Source organism: Haemaphysalis longicornis, unplaced genomic scaffold (genome assembly GCF_048455015.1).
Source record: "Haemaphysalis longicornis isolate Haplotype H1 unplaced genomic scaffold, Haemaphysalis longicornis Haplotype H1 scaffold_14, whole genome shotgun sequence".
Lineage (NCBI taxonomy): Eukaryota > Metazoa > Arthropoda > Arachnida > Ixodida > Ixodidae > Haemaphysalis > Haemaphysalis longicornis.
The window spans coordinates 41,545,005-41,559,436 of NW_027526245.1; the positions used below are offsets into that span (position 1 = coordinate 41,545,005).

The 14,432-nt window shown below is 50.3% G+C and overlaps 1 protein-coding gene and 1 long non-coding RNA gene across 2 annotated transcripts; both read right to left on the reverse strand.

Annotated features, from left to right (window-relative positions):
- Positions 1–2,545: 2,545 nt before the first annotated feature.
- LOC144165268 (uncharacterized) lies at positions 2,546–6,578 on the reverse strand. Its single transcript, XM_077695399.1, has 2 exons — positions 6,071–6,578; positions 2,546–3,298 (listed from the first exon to the last, which is right to left on the reverse strand). The coding sequence occupies exon 1, from the start codon at positions 6,483–6,485 to the stop codon at positions 6,117–6,119; it is 369 nt and encodes a 122-aa protein (XP_077551525.1). The 5' UTR covers positions 6,486–6,578; the 3' UTR covers positions 2,546–3,298; positions 6,071–6,116.
- Positions 6,579–8,406: 1,828 nt separating this feature from the next.
- LOC144165269 (uncharacterized) lies at positions 8,407–13,061 on the reverse strand. Its single transcript, XR_013321428.1, has 3 exons — positions 12,809–13,061; positions 12,112–12,198; positions 8,407–8,563 (listed from the first exon to the last, which is right to left on the reverse strand). It is a non-coding gene; the product is annotated as an uncharacterized LOC144165269 (long non-coding RNA).
- Positions 13,062–14,432: the final 1,371 nt, after the last annotated feature.

The following is a 14,432-nucleotide window of genomic DNA, read 5'->3' on the forward strand; positions in this document are numbered from 1 at the left end:
ACTTCGACAGCTGGCCCACATTCCAGCCAAAAAGATGCGCCATGAGCTCGTGAGAGTCAAGGACCGCTTGCCCAAGGAGCGCTTCCGCGGTGTGGTATATGAGATACCTTGTGCAGACTGCAGCGGCGTGTATATCGGGGAATCAGGAAATTATAACAATCGTCCGCAGCAGCACGCACGTGACGTAAAGAATAAAAGCGTCCGCAACAATGCTGTAGCCGAACACGCCATCGTGAATGACCACAAGATTGATTGGGACAATGCAAGAATCGTCGCTACAGAAAAAGTGACAGCATCACAGCTACATCTGGAATCACTAATCATTCAGACCACATCTAACACAGTCAATCGTAACGACGGAAATCTAAACCCGATCTACGCACGCTCTTTGCAGCGATTATTCAAGCCCACTTAAACGACCCACTTCTGGTGATGCATTTATTGTGAATAAGGCTTCCGTGCTGGAAGCCGAAACGTCAGTACGTTTTGTTTGGACTGGTCGGCATCTCTTTTTCGTTTCTAATGTACCCTCCCGGCCAGACGGGATTCCGTCATGCTCTCGATTTCACCTATGTAGGATGCGTCACAATCCTTGCATGGAATTTTGTAGGCAACTACGGGGAATCTTGATTTTTCTAAAGGGTCCTTCACGCGTACCAGCTTCCGATTAAGCTGGTACACGTTTAACACCATATTTTAATTTTAACACCATATGTGCCAAACACCCTTGCAAGAGCTTCACTGATGCCTTGCGTGTAGGGGACGGCAGCGCGGTTTTGCCTGTATTCTTCAGGAACCCTTTCGGGGGAGGCAACTGAAGCCCGCAATTGTTGCGTCCTCACACGCTTTGAAGGGTAGCCGTTGCTGCGAAGGTCCTTCCTTACCACGGCTAGCTCTTGCTTGCACAGACCAGGCTCACAGCAGATTCGTGATGCGCGTGAGAAGAGTGCAGCGGCGACGAAGCGTTTTTGGCCTGTAGGATGCGCAGAGTCGAACCCCAGGAATCTACCCATGTGGGTCGGCTTTCGATACACACTGGTTGTAAATCCTTTGGCCGACCGTCTCACAAGTACGTCGAGGAAGGCGATCTGTCCATTATTTTCTTGTTCCATGGTGAACTGGATGCTTGGAACACAAGAGTTTAGATGCTCAAATAAAGGCATTACGTTTCGGCGGTGGATCACACAAAAATAGTCGTCTACGTAGCAGACAAAGATCTTGGGGCCGTCTTGTACGAGCATAGCGCAGAATTTTCTAGAGCCTCTAGGGCAATATTCACACAGACTACTGAAACGGAAGCTCCCATCGCTGTTCGAAACCGCTGGTCCGTTGAAAACAAAATATGTGTTCTGCAGGCCAAATTCCAGGAGACGATATAAGTCTTGCATCTCAATTGGCGAACGTGAAGGCAGAGATGCATCGTTCTCGAGTAGATCCTTGCAACTCCGGAACGCGTAATTTTGCCTGGAATTTGGCCTGCAGAACACGTTTTGTTTTCAACGTACAATGTTAAAAGCAGCGGTTTGGAACAGCGATGGGAGCTTCCGTTTCAGCAGTCTGTGCAAATATTGCCTCAGAGGCTCTAAAAAATTCTGCGCTATGCTCGTACAAGACGGGCCCAAGATTTTTGTCAGCTACGTAGACTGCTTTTGTGTGATCCACCGCCGAGACGTAATGCCTTTAATTGAGCATCTAAACTCTTGTGTTCCAAGTATCCAGTTCACCATGGAACAGGAAAATAATGGACAGATCGCCTTCCTCGACGTACTTCTGAAACGGTCGGCCAAAGGATTTATAACCAGTGTTTATCGAAAGCCGACCCACACGGGTAGATACCTGGGGTTCGACTCTGCGCATCTTATAGGCCAAAAACGCTCCGTCGCCGCTGCACTCTTCTCACGCGCATCACGAATCTGCTCTGAGCCTGGTCTGTGCAAGCAAAAGCTAGCCGTGGTAAGGAAGGACCTTCGCAGCAACGGCTACCCTTCAAAGCTTGTGAGGACGCAATAATTGCGGGATTCAGTTGCCTCCTCCGAAAGGGTTCCTGAAGACGGGCAAAAACGCGCTGCCGTCCCCTACACGCAAGGCATCAGTGAAGCTCTTGCAAGGGTGTTTGGCACATATGGCATTAAAATTGCACACGTGCCAACGAACAGGCTTAAGCAGAAGCTGGTACGCGTGAAGGACACTTTAGAAAAATCAAGATTCCCCGGAGTTGCCTACAAAATTCCATGCAAGGATTGCGACGCACCCTACATAGGTGAAACTGGAAATATTTAAAATAAGAATTCAATAGCACCAGAACGATGTCAAAAAAGGCAATGCAAGCTGAAATGCCTTGGCGGATCATCACCTGGCTACTGACCACGTCATCGATTGGGATTCCGCAAGCATAATCACATCAGAGAAGTGCCTGTCGACACGACTACTTTTAGAATCAGTGCATATTCAACCAACTCCCCGAGATATACATGCACACTCTGCACCACCAAACCTATAAATAATCGCGACCTTTCACCCCCCTTTCATTGTGATCAAAGGCCAGTAGGGGCCCAAAATGTCTGTTTATTTGTTTTTGACCAGGCGAGGGCCTGCTTGTATTTCATCAACACCGAACTAACCCGCCTGAATCACCACTTTATAGACATTGAGCAATTATTTGAATTGGTTTATTGTAGCAAGCTGTCTTGTTTATTTCCTTATTTTTTTGGCATTTCCTGTCTCATTTGAAATTGGGAGACCAGATAGCTTTTACTACGGGCCACGCACTGGCGACAACAAATATTTGATTTCACTTTAAACAATTTTCGGTTATGTTTTATTGCTCACCAGCCAATGACCTGAAATATAAGAGGCTCTTAAAACATGTGCTGGCATTTCTTTCCTGCACTGTAGTACAACTAATCATGACTTTTATCATATTTTGTTCACAAATTGTAATATTTAGAAAGTATTCAGCTGAATGAAAACGTTATTTCAGAAGCATGCGCAATCAACAAGGCCTCAATGACTCTCCCCACGTGGTTCACTTGTTTCTGTCACAAATAACCTGATTGCAGCCACATTCCACCCAAGACGAAGGTAACATACCCTCTGGGATGATGAATATTTAAAATGCCTTACGAGTAAGTGCTAAGCACATGAAATTGTGGCATTAAAACCGAAGATCCCTCTGCGGCATCCTTCACTTGGGGCAGCACTTGATCACAAACTTCGAGAAGTTGAAAAATGCTCCATGCGCCGCTCCAGCCAGCAGAAACAATGCAGGACGCAAGTTGGTAGGTGGACCGTTGGCATCCTGCGATTGTGAAGATTTTTTTAGTAGATGCACTTTTTTTTGTACCACTGTTCATTTTTCCGTTAACAAGCAGCTGAACTCCTGCAGGTTCTACGAATCATACAAGCATAATAAAACGCAGCAATGCAGAACAATTGGCAGGGTTACCTCAATTTTTCTTTTCTAGGAATGAAAAAAATGTAGGTAATCTATACACAACTACAATCAAACCTTTCAATTTTTACCTACTTCACTCCTAACAAGCACACATACACGTTAGACATGTGAGAAAGCTGCTAAATTTATGCCCACAAACTTAATCAGGCATCAGAAATCGGCAGGGAACGACGTGTCACCTTTAAATGGCACTTTTTTCGTTCAAAACACTAAAATGGGCGAGAAAGACCCATAACTCTGATTTGGTACCCTTATCTGGTATGGTTTTCAGGCAATGCTTACACCTCACTTCAGTACCTTCAGGTGGTGGAGATCTTTGAAAACTCATTTCGGGCAAGTGGGTTGTGTTCAAGCTCTCGTATCTTGCCAGCATATGCTGGATTCCAGCATTCCCAAATCAACGTGACGACTCGAATGTGGTGGATGCAAGAGAAAGAATAAGCACACGCCAAGGGCGTAGCCGGGGGGGGGGGGGAAGGGAGGGGGGGTCTCGGTGCCCCCCCCCCCCTTCATAATGTTTTATGTCAAGGCTGGAGTTATCTTTGTGGGTGTTCTTTTCCCCGGGGCTTCTCCTCCAAGCCGCTGCAGCGCTGAGGATCTCACCCCGGGTATCTCCAACCGACAAACTCGGCCTCCGATCAAAACTATAGATTTATTTACAGCCCAGTGGGCGGCTAAAAAACAGCGCTCAGGCGGAGCTCGAAGACGACGGGCCGAGCTCTCCTGTGCCCGGACCGCGTCTCTCTCGTCTCCTTGTCTTCATATTCCCTCCACCCTGACGCTGGGAGCCAGGGAAGAGGGAAAAGCGAGTCCTTCGTGGGAACCCCATGTGGTGGCCATTAGCGCATCCGGTGCGAGCAGGCGCGACCCTCCTCGGAATGCGGGGAGTTTCAAGGCGCCGCGTGACACGACACGTGCGTTCAATTTCTGTGCTGCTCGTCCCAGGGCCCGCGCCAGTTCATGCGTCGAAGCGCCCGACACCTCTACCGCCACTGTGAAACATAACTTCAGGAATGTTTCACACACCACACACACTTTGCAAGCGTGCTCCATCGTTCCTTCAATTGGCGACACAACAATGAGCACGGCCAGTGCCCCTTGACCCTGGCTGCAGGTCACCATGACAAATTAGGCACAATCCTCACATAGCTCATTCAGAGCGAGCGGCCTTTAGAATGCGGTACGCACCAGCCGTCGTCGTCCGAAAACGCCCTTGCCATGCGCCGCACACCCTCACACAACAGTATCATGGGTCCCTCTCCTCCTCGCTTCCTCGCTCGGGAAGGGACCACTGCTGGCTCGTCACCATGCGTTGAAGCCACTCTGCACTGAGGTGAAGCTGACTGACGCTTTCGCCTCTTTCTAGGCGAACCCTCGGGTACGGCCGCTTCTGCGCTCGGAGCGCCGTGCTCCACTACGCACCGTTGGTCAGCGTAAGCAGGAGAGGACTGCTTAGCGGCTACGTCAACGCTGACATGAAATGCTGTAGGGGCTATCTCTTCAGCCACTCCTACAGACCTACCTGTAACTGCCCTGGGCTGCATTACATGAGCGGCCGTACCCTGATTTACACTTTCCTCGCTGAATTCGCTGGAGCTCCCATGGCAATCACATTGTCGGTACTCGACATTTGGGTATCTCGAGAAACACAAGATACAGTGTGCGTGACACCAACTGCATCCGATTCCTCGCGCGATTCCCGTGCTGCTGCATCCTGCAATGCAACTGGCCGCTCGCCCACGCTCCCGGAATGTTCTCCCTCTCTGAACGCGGTGACAACGGGCTCATGCTCGACTGAAACCAGCTCCTTCACAACGGCTGATTTAAGAACTTCATAGTTCTTCCCCTCCTTCCTGTGCGAACCCTTGTGTTCGGCCGCTACTGCACCCCTGTGCGCGCACAAAGCGCCGTTCTCTACCACACAACGTTGTGTGAAGCAAGGAGTAGCGAGGGGCTCATCGGCAACATGAACAATAACATGCGACGCTGCGGAGCCTTTCTCTCTTGCCATCAGCTTCATCACGGGCATGCGCACACTCTCATTCAACTTTGACTGCCTGTCATTTACCAACGCAGCCTCGCGCGTAACACCTTCCTTCACCTCCATCTTTATTTCGGTGAAATTCTCTAAGCGGGATGCTTCACTATCCTGCTCCCCGGTTGCAGAAAATCTCAACGCCCACGAAGAAACGTGCGCCACTATCCTATCTTCGCCTTTCCCACGTGACTCTGATCGTGGCGGATCCCGCGAAACAGGAGGACTACGCGCGCCCAGTGAATGGGTTCCACCCAGCGCATCTTTCGGCGTACCGGAGCACCCCAGTTCACTCTCTCCCCGAGTGCTGAACATTACTGTTTGAGCAATCGGTGAGGTAGGAACGTTGTTAGCTCTCTTGAAACGTCCACTCTTCGAACGTTCCGCTGCTAACTCTGCCTCAGCGATTCTCAATTTCGCCAGCAATAGCGCCTTCTGCTCAGCGAACGACATTGCAATGCTTGCTGTCCCTGCAACGTTCATGCACGCTTCCTAATCCTCATCATTATCTCGCGGCTACACCTAGATAGCCGCTAGATGTCATGGTGAACCGCAGACCCAGCATCAAACGAGGCACTGACCTGTATAGCTCGGCGCCTGTAGAGATGCCGCACCGGTGCAGATGGGTTATCCATTTATGCACCGCTCCTTCCGCCGAGGTGTCCACCAAGCAATCGCCCGCCGACTTCTCGCCTGCCGCTTCTCCTTCAGTGGGCTGCTGATGCCTCCACTGACCGCTCGCCAAGCTGCTTCTCCGCTGCTCAGCAGGCCGCAGAGATTGCCTCGGTCTCCGTTGAGACGTCCGTTGAGCGCCGCTCGAGCCGCTTCTCCACCTGGGTGGCGAGCTCGCTGCTCCTGCAGATCTCGTTCAGCAGGCTGCCGCTCTCCGTTGAGAAGTCCGCTGAGCGCCGGTCGAGCCGCTTCTCCACCAGGCTGACGAGCTCGCTGCTCCCGCCGATCCCGTTCAGCAGGCCGTGACTTCTCCGCCTGCTCCATCTCGCCCGCCGGCTGGCTGAGTCGTCGCTGTTGAAGATCCTGTCGACTGCGCCAGTTATCTTCTTGGATGTTCTTTTCCCCGGGGCTTCTCCTCCAAGCCACTGCAGCGCTGAGGATCTCACCCCGGGTATCTCCAACCGACAAACTCAGCCTCCGATCAAAACTGTACATTTATTTACAGCCCAGTGGGCGGCTAAAAAACAGTGCTCAGGCGGAGCTCGAAGACGACGGGCCGAGCTCTCCTGTGCCCGGACCGCGTCTCTCTCGTCTCCTTGTCTTCATATTCCCTCCACCCTGACGCTGGGGGCCAGGGAAGAGGGAAAAGCGAGTCCTTCGTGGGGGTCCAACCCCATGTGGTGGCCACTAGCGCATCCGGTGCGAGCAGGCGCGACCTTCCTCGGGATGCGCGGAGTTTCAAGGCGCCGAGCGACACGTGCGTTCAATTTTTGTGCCGCTCGTCCCGGGGCCCGCGCCAGTTCGTGCGTCGAAGGAGTGTGGGCAGGCCCGTGAAAAAGCTGATAGCCAGAGAAACAGCCTCAGCTGCGTCGCATGTTCTAATTCATGTGACCGATGAGCCCCTCTCTACTCCTTGCGTCACACAACGGTGTGTGGTAGAAAACGGCGCTTCGTGCGCGAACGGTGGTTCAGTAGCGGCCGAACGCGAGGGTTCGCACTTTAAGGAGCGGAAGAACTATGAGGTTCTTAAATCGGCCGTTCTGAAGGGGCGGAGACTGGCTTCAGCTGAGCGTGAGCCTGTCATCGCACCGTGCGGAGACAGAGAACATCCTGGGAGCGTGGCCGAGCGGCCAGTAGCTTTGCAGGATGCGGCGGCACGGGAATCGCGTGAAGAATCGGATGCAGTTGGTGTCGCGCACACTGCATCGTGTGTTTCTGGAGGTCCCCGTATGTCGAGTCCCGAAAATATGATTGCCATGGGAAGCTCCAGCGAATTGAGAGAGGGAAGTGCAAATCAGGGTACGGCCGCTCATGTAACGCAGCCCCAGGCAGTTGCAGGTAGAACTGCAGTGACTGAAGAGATAGCCTCTCCGGCATTGCATGACCGCGTTAACGTGCCCACGAAGCAGCCCTCTGCTGCTTACCCTGACCAAAGGTGTGTCGTAGAGAATGACACCTCGTGCGCGTACGGTGGGTCAGAAGCGGCCGAACCCTAGGGTTCGCCTGGAAAGAGGCGCAAGCGTCAGTCAGCTTCACCTCAGTGCAGAGTGGCTCCAACGCATGCTGACGACCCAGCAGTGGTCCCTTCCCGAGCAAGGAAGAGAGGGGCCCCTGATACTGTTGTGTGAGGGTGTGCGGCGCATGGCAAGGGCGTTTTCGGACGACGACGGCCGGTGCGTATCGCATTCTAAAGGCCGCTCGCTCTGAATGAGCTATGTGAGGATTGTGCCTAATTTGTCATGGTGACCTGCAGCCAGGGTCAAGAGGCACTGGCCGTGCTGATTGTTGTGTCGTCAACTGAAGGAACGATGGTGCACGGGCCAAATGTGTGTGTGGTGTGTGTTTCATGTGTGAAACATTCCTGAAGGTATGTTTCACAGTGGCGGTGGAGGTGTCGCGCGCTTCGACGCACGAACTGTCGCGGGCCCCGGGACGAGCGGCACAGAAATTGAACGCACGTGTCGCTTGGCGCCTTGAAACTCCGCGCATCCCGAGGAAGGTCACGCCTGCTCGCACCGGATGCGCTAATGGCCACCACATGGGGTTGGACCCCCACGAAGGACTCGCTTTTCCCTCTTCCCTAGCCCCCAGCGTCAGGGTGGAGGGAAGATGAAGACAAGGAGACGACATCGGGAGACATGGTCCGGGCGCAGGAGAGCTCGGCCCGTCGTCTTCGAGCTCCGCCTGAGCACTGTTTTTTAGTCGCCCGCCGGGCTGTAAATAAATGTACAGTTTTGTATCAGAGGCTGAGTTTGTCGGTTGAGGATACCCGGGGTCAGATCCTCAGCGCTACTGCGGCTTGGAGGAGAAGCCCCGGGGAAAAGAACATCCAAGAAGATAACTGCTGGGCTGCGGTTTAAGCAGCCTGAAAAACCGCCTGAAGTCACCTGCAGGCGCGGAACCTGCAGTTTTAAGGACATTCTTGCTCATATAAAGCTGAAAACAAGGGCTATGTCAACGTCTGATCCCTGCGCCCGCTCCAGATGCTGTACCTGTCAACATATACAGCCCGGCTGCATTTCGCGCCGGATACACCGACAAGCGCTGGGAACCTGCCACGAGCCAATCGAAACAGCCCCACTGTTTCAATGGCGGAACAGCACGGCCGGGAAATGGCAGAACAGGAGGAAAAGCCTCATATAGGCTTACATGTTGTCGGGAGCGTGTCATTCTTTGTCTTTACACTGGTACAAAGTATAATCACATGACAGAGCACGTCGCTGTATTTTGTTCAGTCAACTATCAATCCTTGATATGTTTACTTTTCTACCGACATCGCATTTCATTGACAATTGCAGATCCATAATTTCTGCTGCATAAAAAGCATTGCTCTGCCCATCTTGTATTTCCTCCACATCAACAAAACTACACAATTCTCCCTAATGCGGAGCTTTGTTTTTTTGGCACTATTCCAGTTTCCTTGACCTCCCTCTTGGTTAGAATCAGCATTCTGTATTTGCTTAACAGGAGTTTTACTGAAGCCATGTCTGTTTCGATTTAACAGATAGAAATATAATGAAATTTAAGAAACGTGCAACAAGCTAAACATTCAACAGCAGTGCAATAAGGTGTTCCGCTTAGCGAAAGTTTACTACTCGCGCTACTAGCACAAAAAATAACAAAAGGCGATTACTTAAGGACGAAGACGCACATTTGCTAGTTTCACCACCATAATATACGAATGCGCCGCATGTACAGTCCACTGCGATTCGGAGGTTGTCGCGGGAAAGCTACTCTTTCAAACGAAGCAGGAAGAAGGAAGAACAGCTTTATCAAATATTCCATGCAAGTTTCGTTATCATTGGTGTAGATAAAGGGCAACCAAGTCCAAGTCTGTGCTTGATAACAACGAATGTACAGGGCCGTCCACGCTAGGTGCGAACACGGCGCAGCGTGGCCTCGCTCAGCGGAGCGCCAGCGCACAATCCACGGCCGCGCATTGAAGCTAAGCGGCGCAGGCGCACAGGGGCTTGGAGGCGGGGCTTCGTGTAGTCTGCTAGAGCGGGAGAGCGCCGCGCCTGCTTTGCTGTGAAGCACGCCTAACTGTAGGCTTGCCTGTAGCGTCTAAGCGCGCTGCGACGGCGTTGCGGGAAAGCGCACTTTCCTTACTACGGCGCGTTGTGTAGTTTCTGCGTACGAGAACCCACAGCTTCCGCTTTTCAGTTCCGCGGTGCAGGTTAAATGCAAGTATTGTTGCAAACATTTCAGGACTGGCGGCTTGGCTTGGTTTGGTTCAATGAGAGACGCTGTATAGAACGGCATCGTATAATTTCGGCCACTAGGATTTATTTAATGCTCACTGGCATTACGCAGAACATAATTGTCTGTGCATTTCGCCTCCATGGAATTTCGGTCACAGCGGCTGGGTTTCGATCTGCCGAATTTCTTCCAGATGTGTATTGGCTTTTTTCAAACATATGAATATCGCGCATCGTTGAGATGGTTCAAGGAGTCGCGAGGAAGTACGGGTCTTACCATAAAGGAGGATGCGCACAGGTGGCAACAAAGGGAGGGGCCGCTTTCTCCAAATAACTAGCCATGTAGGGAGCGCAACCAATGACGTATGCATTATAATTTAGCACACTAGAGTGGGACCGGTCCAGGATTCGACCGTAGAGTAGACGATTGTGCTGGGGGCGTGACTTCCTGGCTGGGCGACTGCTTGAACCATCTCGACGATGCGCGATATTCATATGTTTGAAAAAAGCCAATACACATCTGGAAGAAATTCGGCAGATCGAAACCCAGCCGCTGTGACCGAAATTCCACGGAGGCGAAATGCACAGACAATTATGTTCTGCGTAATGCCAGTGAGCATTAAATAAATCCTAGTGGCCGAAATTATACGATGCCGTTCTATACAGCGTCTCTCACTGAACCAAACCAAGCCAGTCCTGAAATGTTTGCAACAATACTTGCATTTAACCTGCACCGCGGAACTGAAATGCGGAAGCTGTGGGTTCTCGTAGGCAGAAACTACACAACGCGCCGCAGTAAGGAAAGTGCGCTTTCCCGCAATGCTGTCGCAGCGCGCTTAGACGCTACAGGCAAGCCTACAGTTAGGCGTGCTTCACAACAAAGCAGGCACGGCGCTCTCCCGCGGTAGCAGACGACACGAAGCCCCACCTCCAAGCCCCTGTGCGCCTGCGCCGCTTAGCTTCGATGCGCGGCCGCGGATTGTGCGCTGGCGCTCCGCGGAGCAAGGTCACGCTGCACCGTGTTCGCACCTAGCGTGGACGGCCCTGTACAGCTTGAAACCCAAAGGGTGGCAAGTCAGTCGTGCAGGCCATTGTTGTATCATGGAACAGCCAACAAGGGAGCGAAGAGTGTGAAATCTCGATTTTCATGGTTCCGAAACGAAACCGTGGGCTGGTGGCACGCTTGGCCGCTCGATAACCTTCAAATCGTGCTCGACTGTACTTCATAGCTGACAAGAAAACTTAATAGTCCCTTTTCTAAAACACGAGAATCTTGATAGTAAACATTCAGTGTTGGCCTCCACTTCCGCCTGACGAACTTCGGGGTCCGCGCGCCACTCACGAGCGCGCTCATGATCACACTCACGAGCGCGGGTCCGCCTAACCACCTGCTCTGCGGACGAATGAATCGCCCGTAGTCTGCCCATAGACCAGCGAACAGCAATTTAGCTGATCATCACTATCATCACCATCTAAGCTCCTTAAAGGAGCCATGAAGAGAAAATACAACTTCGTTTAATTTGAAAGAACTAGGATTCAGTATGTCACTCAGCTCCATTAGAGCCGCAAAATATGTTTTTTAACGAAAAAAAAAACAAGAAGTATTTAAAAACTTTCAAATTTTGCGCCACAGTGACGTGTTATGAGCAAGAATGACGTCATACGGGCCCACAATAAAACATAATTTTCAGTGCCTTAACTGCACGTTAACGTTCAAGTGATGCGGTCAAATGAAACTAGAGGCCGGATTACAGACGTCCAGTCATGTGCCGTCGCGACAGGTCAGTTAGACGGCCGCCAATCGCACAAACAAGGTTCCGTGACGTCATAAATAAGTTGCGGGAAATTGGCTAGGGGGTCGCGACTGCTTCAAACGTTTTCCTTAATATCGTTATTTTTTCGAAGATTGCGATGATATTGGGATCATTGTTATCAGGACTAAGCAGTCTTTCTAATAAACCCAACTTGTATTTTGTCTTCATGGCTCTCCTTTAAGGTGGGCTTTACAGGTAGTGTTGAGCATACACAAATCGCATGTTAAAGTCAGTTATTTCAAGCTTCGTTTGCAAAACAACGCGCAAGATGCCGTGCCTACATATTTCCCCGTCCCATTTTTTGGTCGACCACACCCCCCCCCCCTCCCCCCCAAAAAAATTCCTGGCTTGTACGAGGGAACTTGTACATTCAAGTGATCGAACATTATTGAAGTATGGTAGCCCACTGTGCTACCAAAACTGTGTTTGAAAACTTACGTTCTGGCGGCCAAACACTGTTGACAATGCTTGTGGCTCTTGTTCGGTTGAATGGAGGGACGTGATGTGCTCAGACCGTCCAGAGGTCTAAAACAGGATGACACATGATTACCACACAGGCAAGAATGGAAATTATTGAGTGCACGAATGTTACAACTCGGGCAACACAATATTCAGCCAAAATCAATGCCCGCGTACCGCGGCACCGTACACATGGTGAGGTGACTCGCCGCAAACGCAACGAAGCTTGCGAGGCGCGCACATTCGCTCGCAAACGATTCTCCCTCGCAATTCCCAACACGGCACAAACGACTGCGGTGATCAACGAAGCCGAAAACGCTGCGCAGCACAGTTTAGAGGAGTAGCCGCCCGTGTTCTGATAAACTACGCGTAAGACGTGGTTTGCAGTGGTGAACTCTGAAGCTGTTCAATGTAGTGCTGCGGAATGGGAAACGTTACTGAGTTACTGAGCGCCACTGCGTTACTGAGCGCCAGTGCGTTCAGCGCTCAATGCAAGCACCACAATGTTCTTTCGCACATCGCCTTTCTAAAGACGAGCCCTCAAGGTTCAACCTAGCTAGTTCAGTTAAACAATTCACACACGCGGGCTCCTGTTAACGAATCCTTAAAGCGGCGCTGACAGCTACAAACGGCATCCAGTGAAAAGGAAGGCGGCAAATGTGTCGAGACAGCTTACCTGCAGGAAACGAAGCAGAAGAGCGAGCGACGTTCAGGGGCAAGCGCCGAACGAATTTAGCCGTCTTCAGGTGGCAAAGTTGTTCTCAAATACTTCATCGCGAAGTCGAACACGACAGACATTACCGAAGACGACGATTGTGTCCAATTAATCATAATAACTGCGCTTGTGTAACTGCACAACACAGTAAACAATCCATGAAAGACGGGTCACGGCATGGAGGGTCACGGGGTATCTGTTCCGGAATCCGGCCACGCCGCCGCGCGCCGTACTCAGGGTTTCGGCCGTTGACAGGGAGTTGCGTAAAGAAATTAAAACGACAACAATAAATAATTGCCTCTTTTACTGACTACAACAGTAAATTATTATTTTTTGTGTGCAATATAATAAAGAAGCTTAGATTTTTAAAGTTTACAACACAAAACGCGGACTGAGTTTTTTGGCGCTCCATTTGAACGTTAAAAAAAGCAGCAGATAGTAAGATAACACTGCGCAATGAAATTTGGCAGTGTTCTAGTGTAAGTAATCGTATTATTATTTGGCGTCTGTTTATTTAGCACCCGACTTCATGCCCCCTCCATTCCCAACTTTTGTTTTCTTTTGATATCTGCCTTGTTCTCCAACGTTGTTTCTGTAGGAGAAACTAGGTGGTCTGTTTATTGCATTTGTACACAATATTTACGGTCGCTAACAATAAGAATGGAATAAAATTGTGATTGCTAGTACTTTATAACTCCACTGAGTGACGAGAATGACTGTTGTCAGAGGGGGCTATGATTGTGCTGGTGGGGCAGGAGAGGAACAGGGAACGACGGAATGATGATACAGATGTCACAGTTCAAGGTTGTGCTGTGCTCGGTGCAAGGTTGTAGAAAACAAAAAGTGGGAGGGGGAGTGTTATTCTGTCGATGTCGTAATAAGCAAGGGCTGATATTTTTTCCTGTTTCAACGTCGGTGCTGCCGCTGCTTTTTATTGAATTTGGCAGCTTTTTTTTTTTTTTTTGAACATTTTTGACGAGGTTGGGTGGATGGCACAATGGGATGTCTTTTTGAAATTATATTGCATGCATGACCTCAATCAATGATGAGCTGAACACCTTTTCCCCACCCTTTCAACACCCTTCCAAAAAAAAGGGTGGTGAGGTTGGTCAACACCCTTTTTTTCACGCAAAAAGGGTGGAAAGCTACAAAAAAGGGTGTTGAGATTCAAGAAAAAGGGCGTAAGGGCCTCCCAACACCCTTTTTTCAATTATTTTACACCCTTTTTGGCCAAAAGGGCGTAAAAAAGTTTAGTGTGTATGTTTACTTTGTCTTGCACTAATTCGCATTTACACAACAATAAGGAGTAAACGCCTTGACAAGGCATTACATACTTCACAGTAAAAAAGTAATAGAAGGTTTCACACGCAGTTCCCGTAGTGTCTTGCGAGGCATTCACTAGCCGCTACTATTTTCTTGATGCCCTTCCGCTGTGAAAGCAATGCAATAAAAGATTTAAAATCCGTAAAGCGAGAGCCTTAAACCCCTTATATTCGGTTAACACGGCATTCCTGGCCAATTTCACGAAGTGTTTATTGTGCTTGAAGCTGCCTACAATCATCCTCAAAACGAAAAAAAAAACCTT

Bases quoted from the DNA above. Each gene is read 5' to 3' on its own strand.
- LOC144165268 (XM_077695399.1), bottom strand. From the start codon at position 6,485: ATGGAGCAGGCGGAGAAGTCACGGCCTGCTGAACGGGATCGGCGGGAG.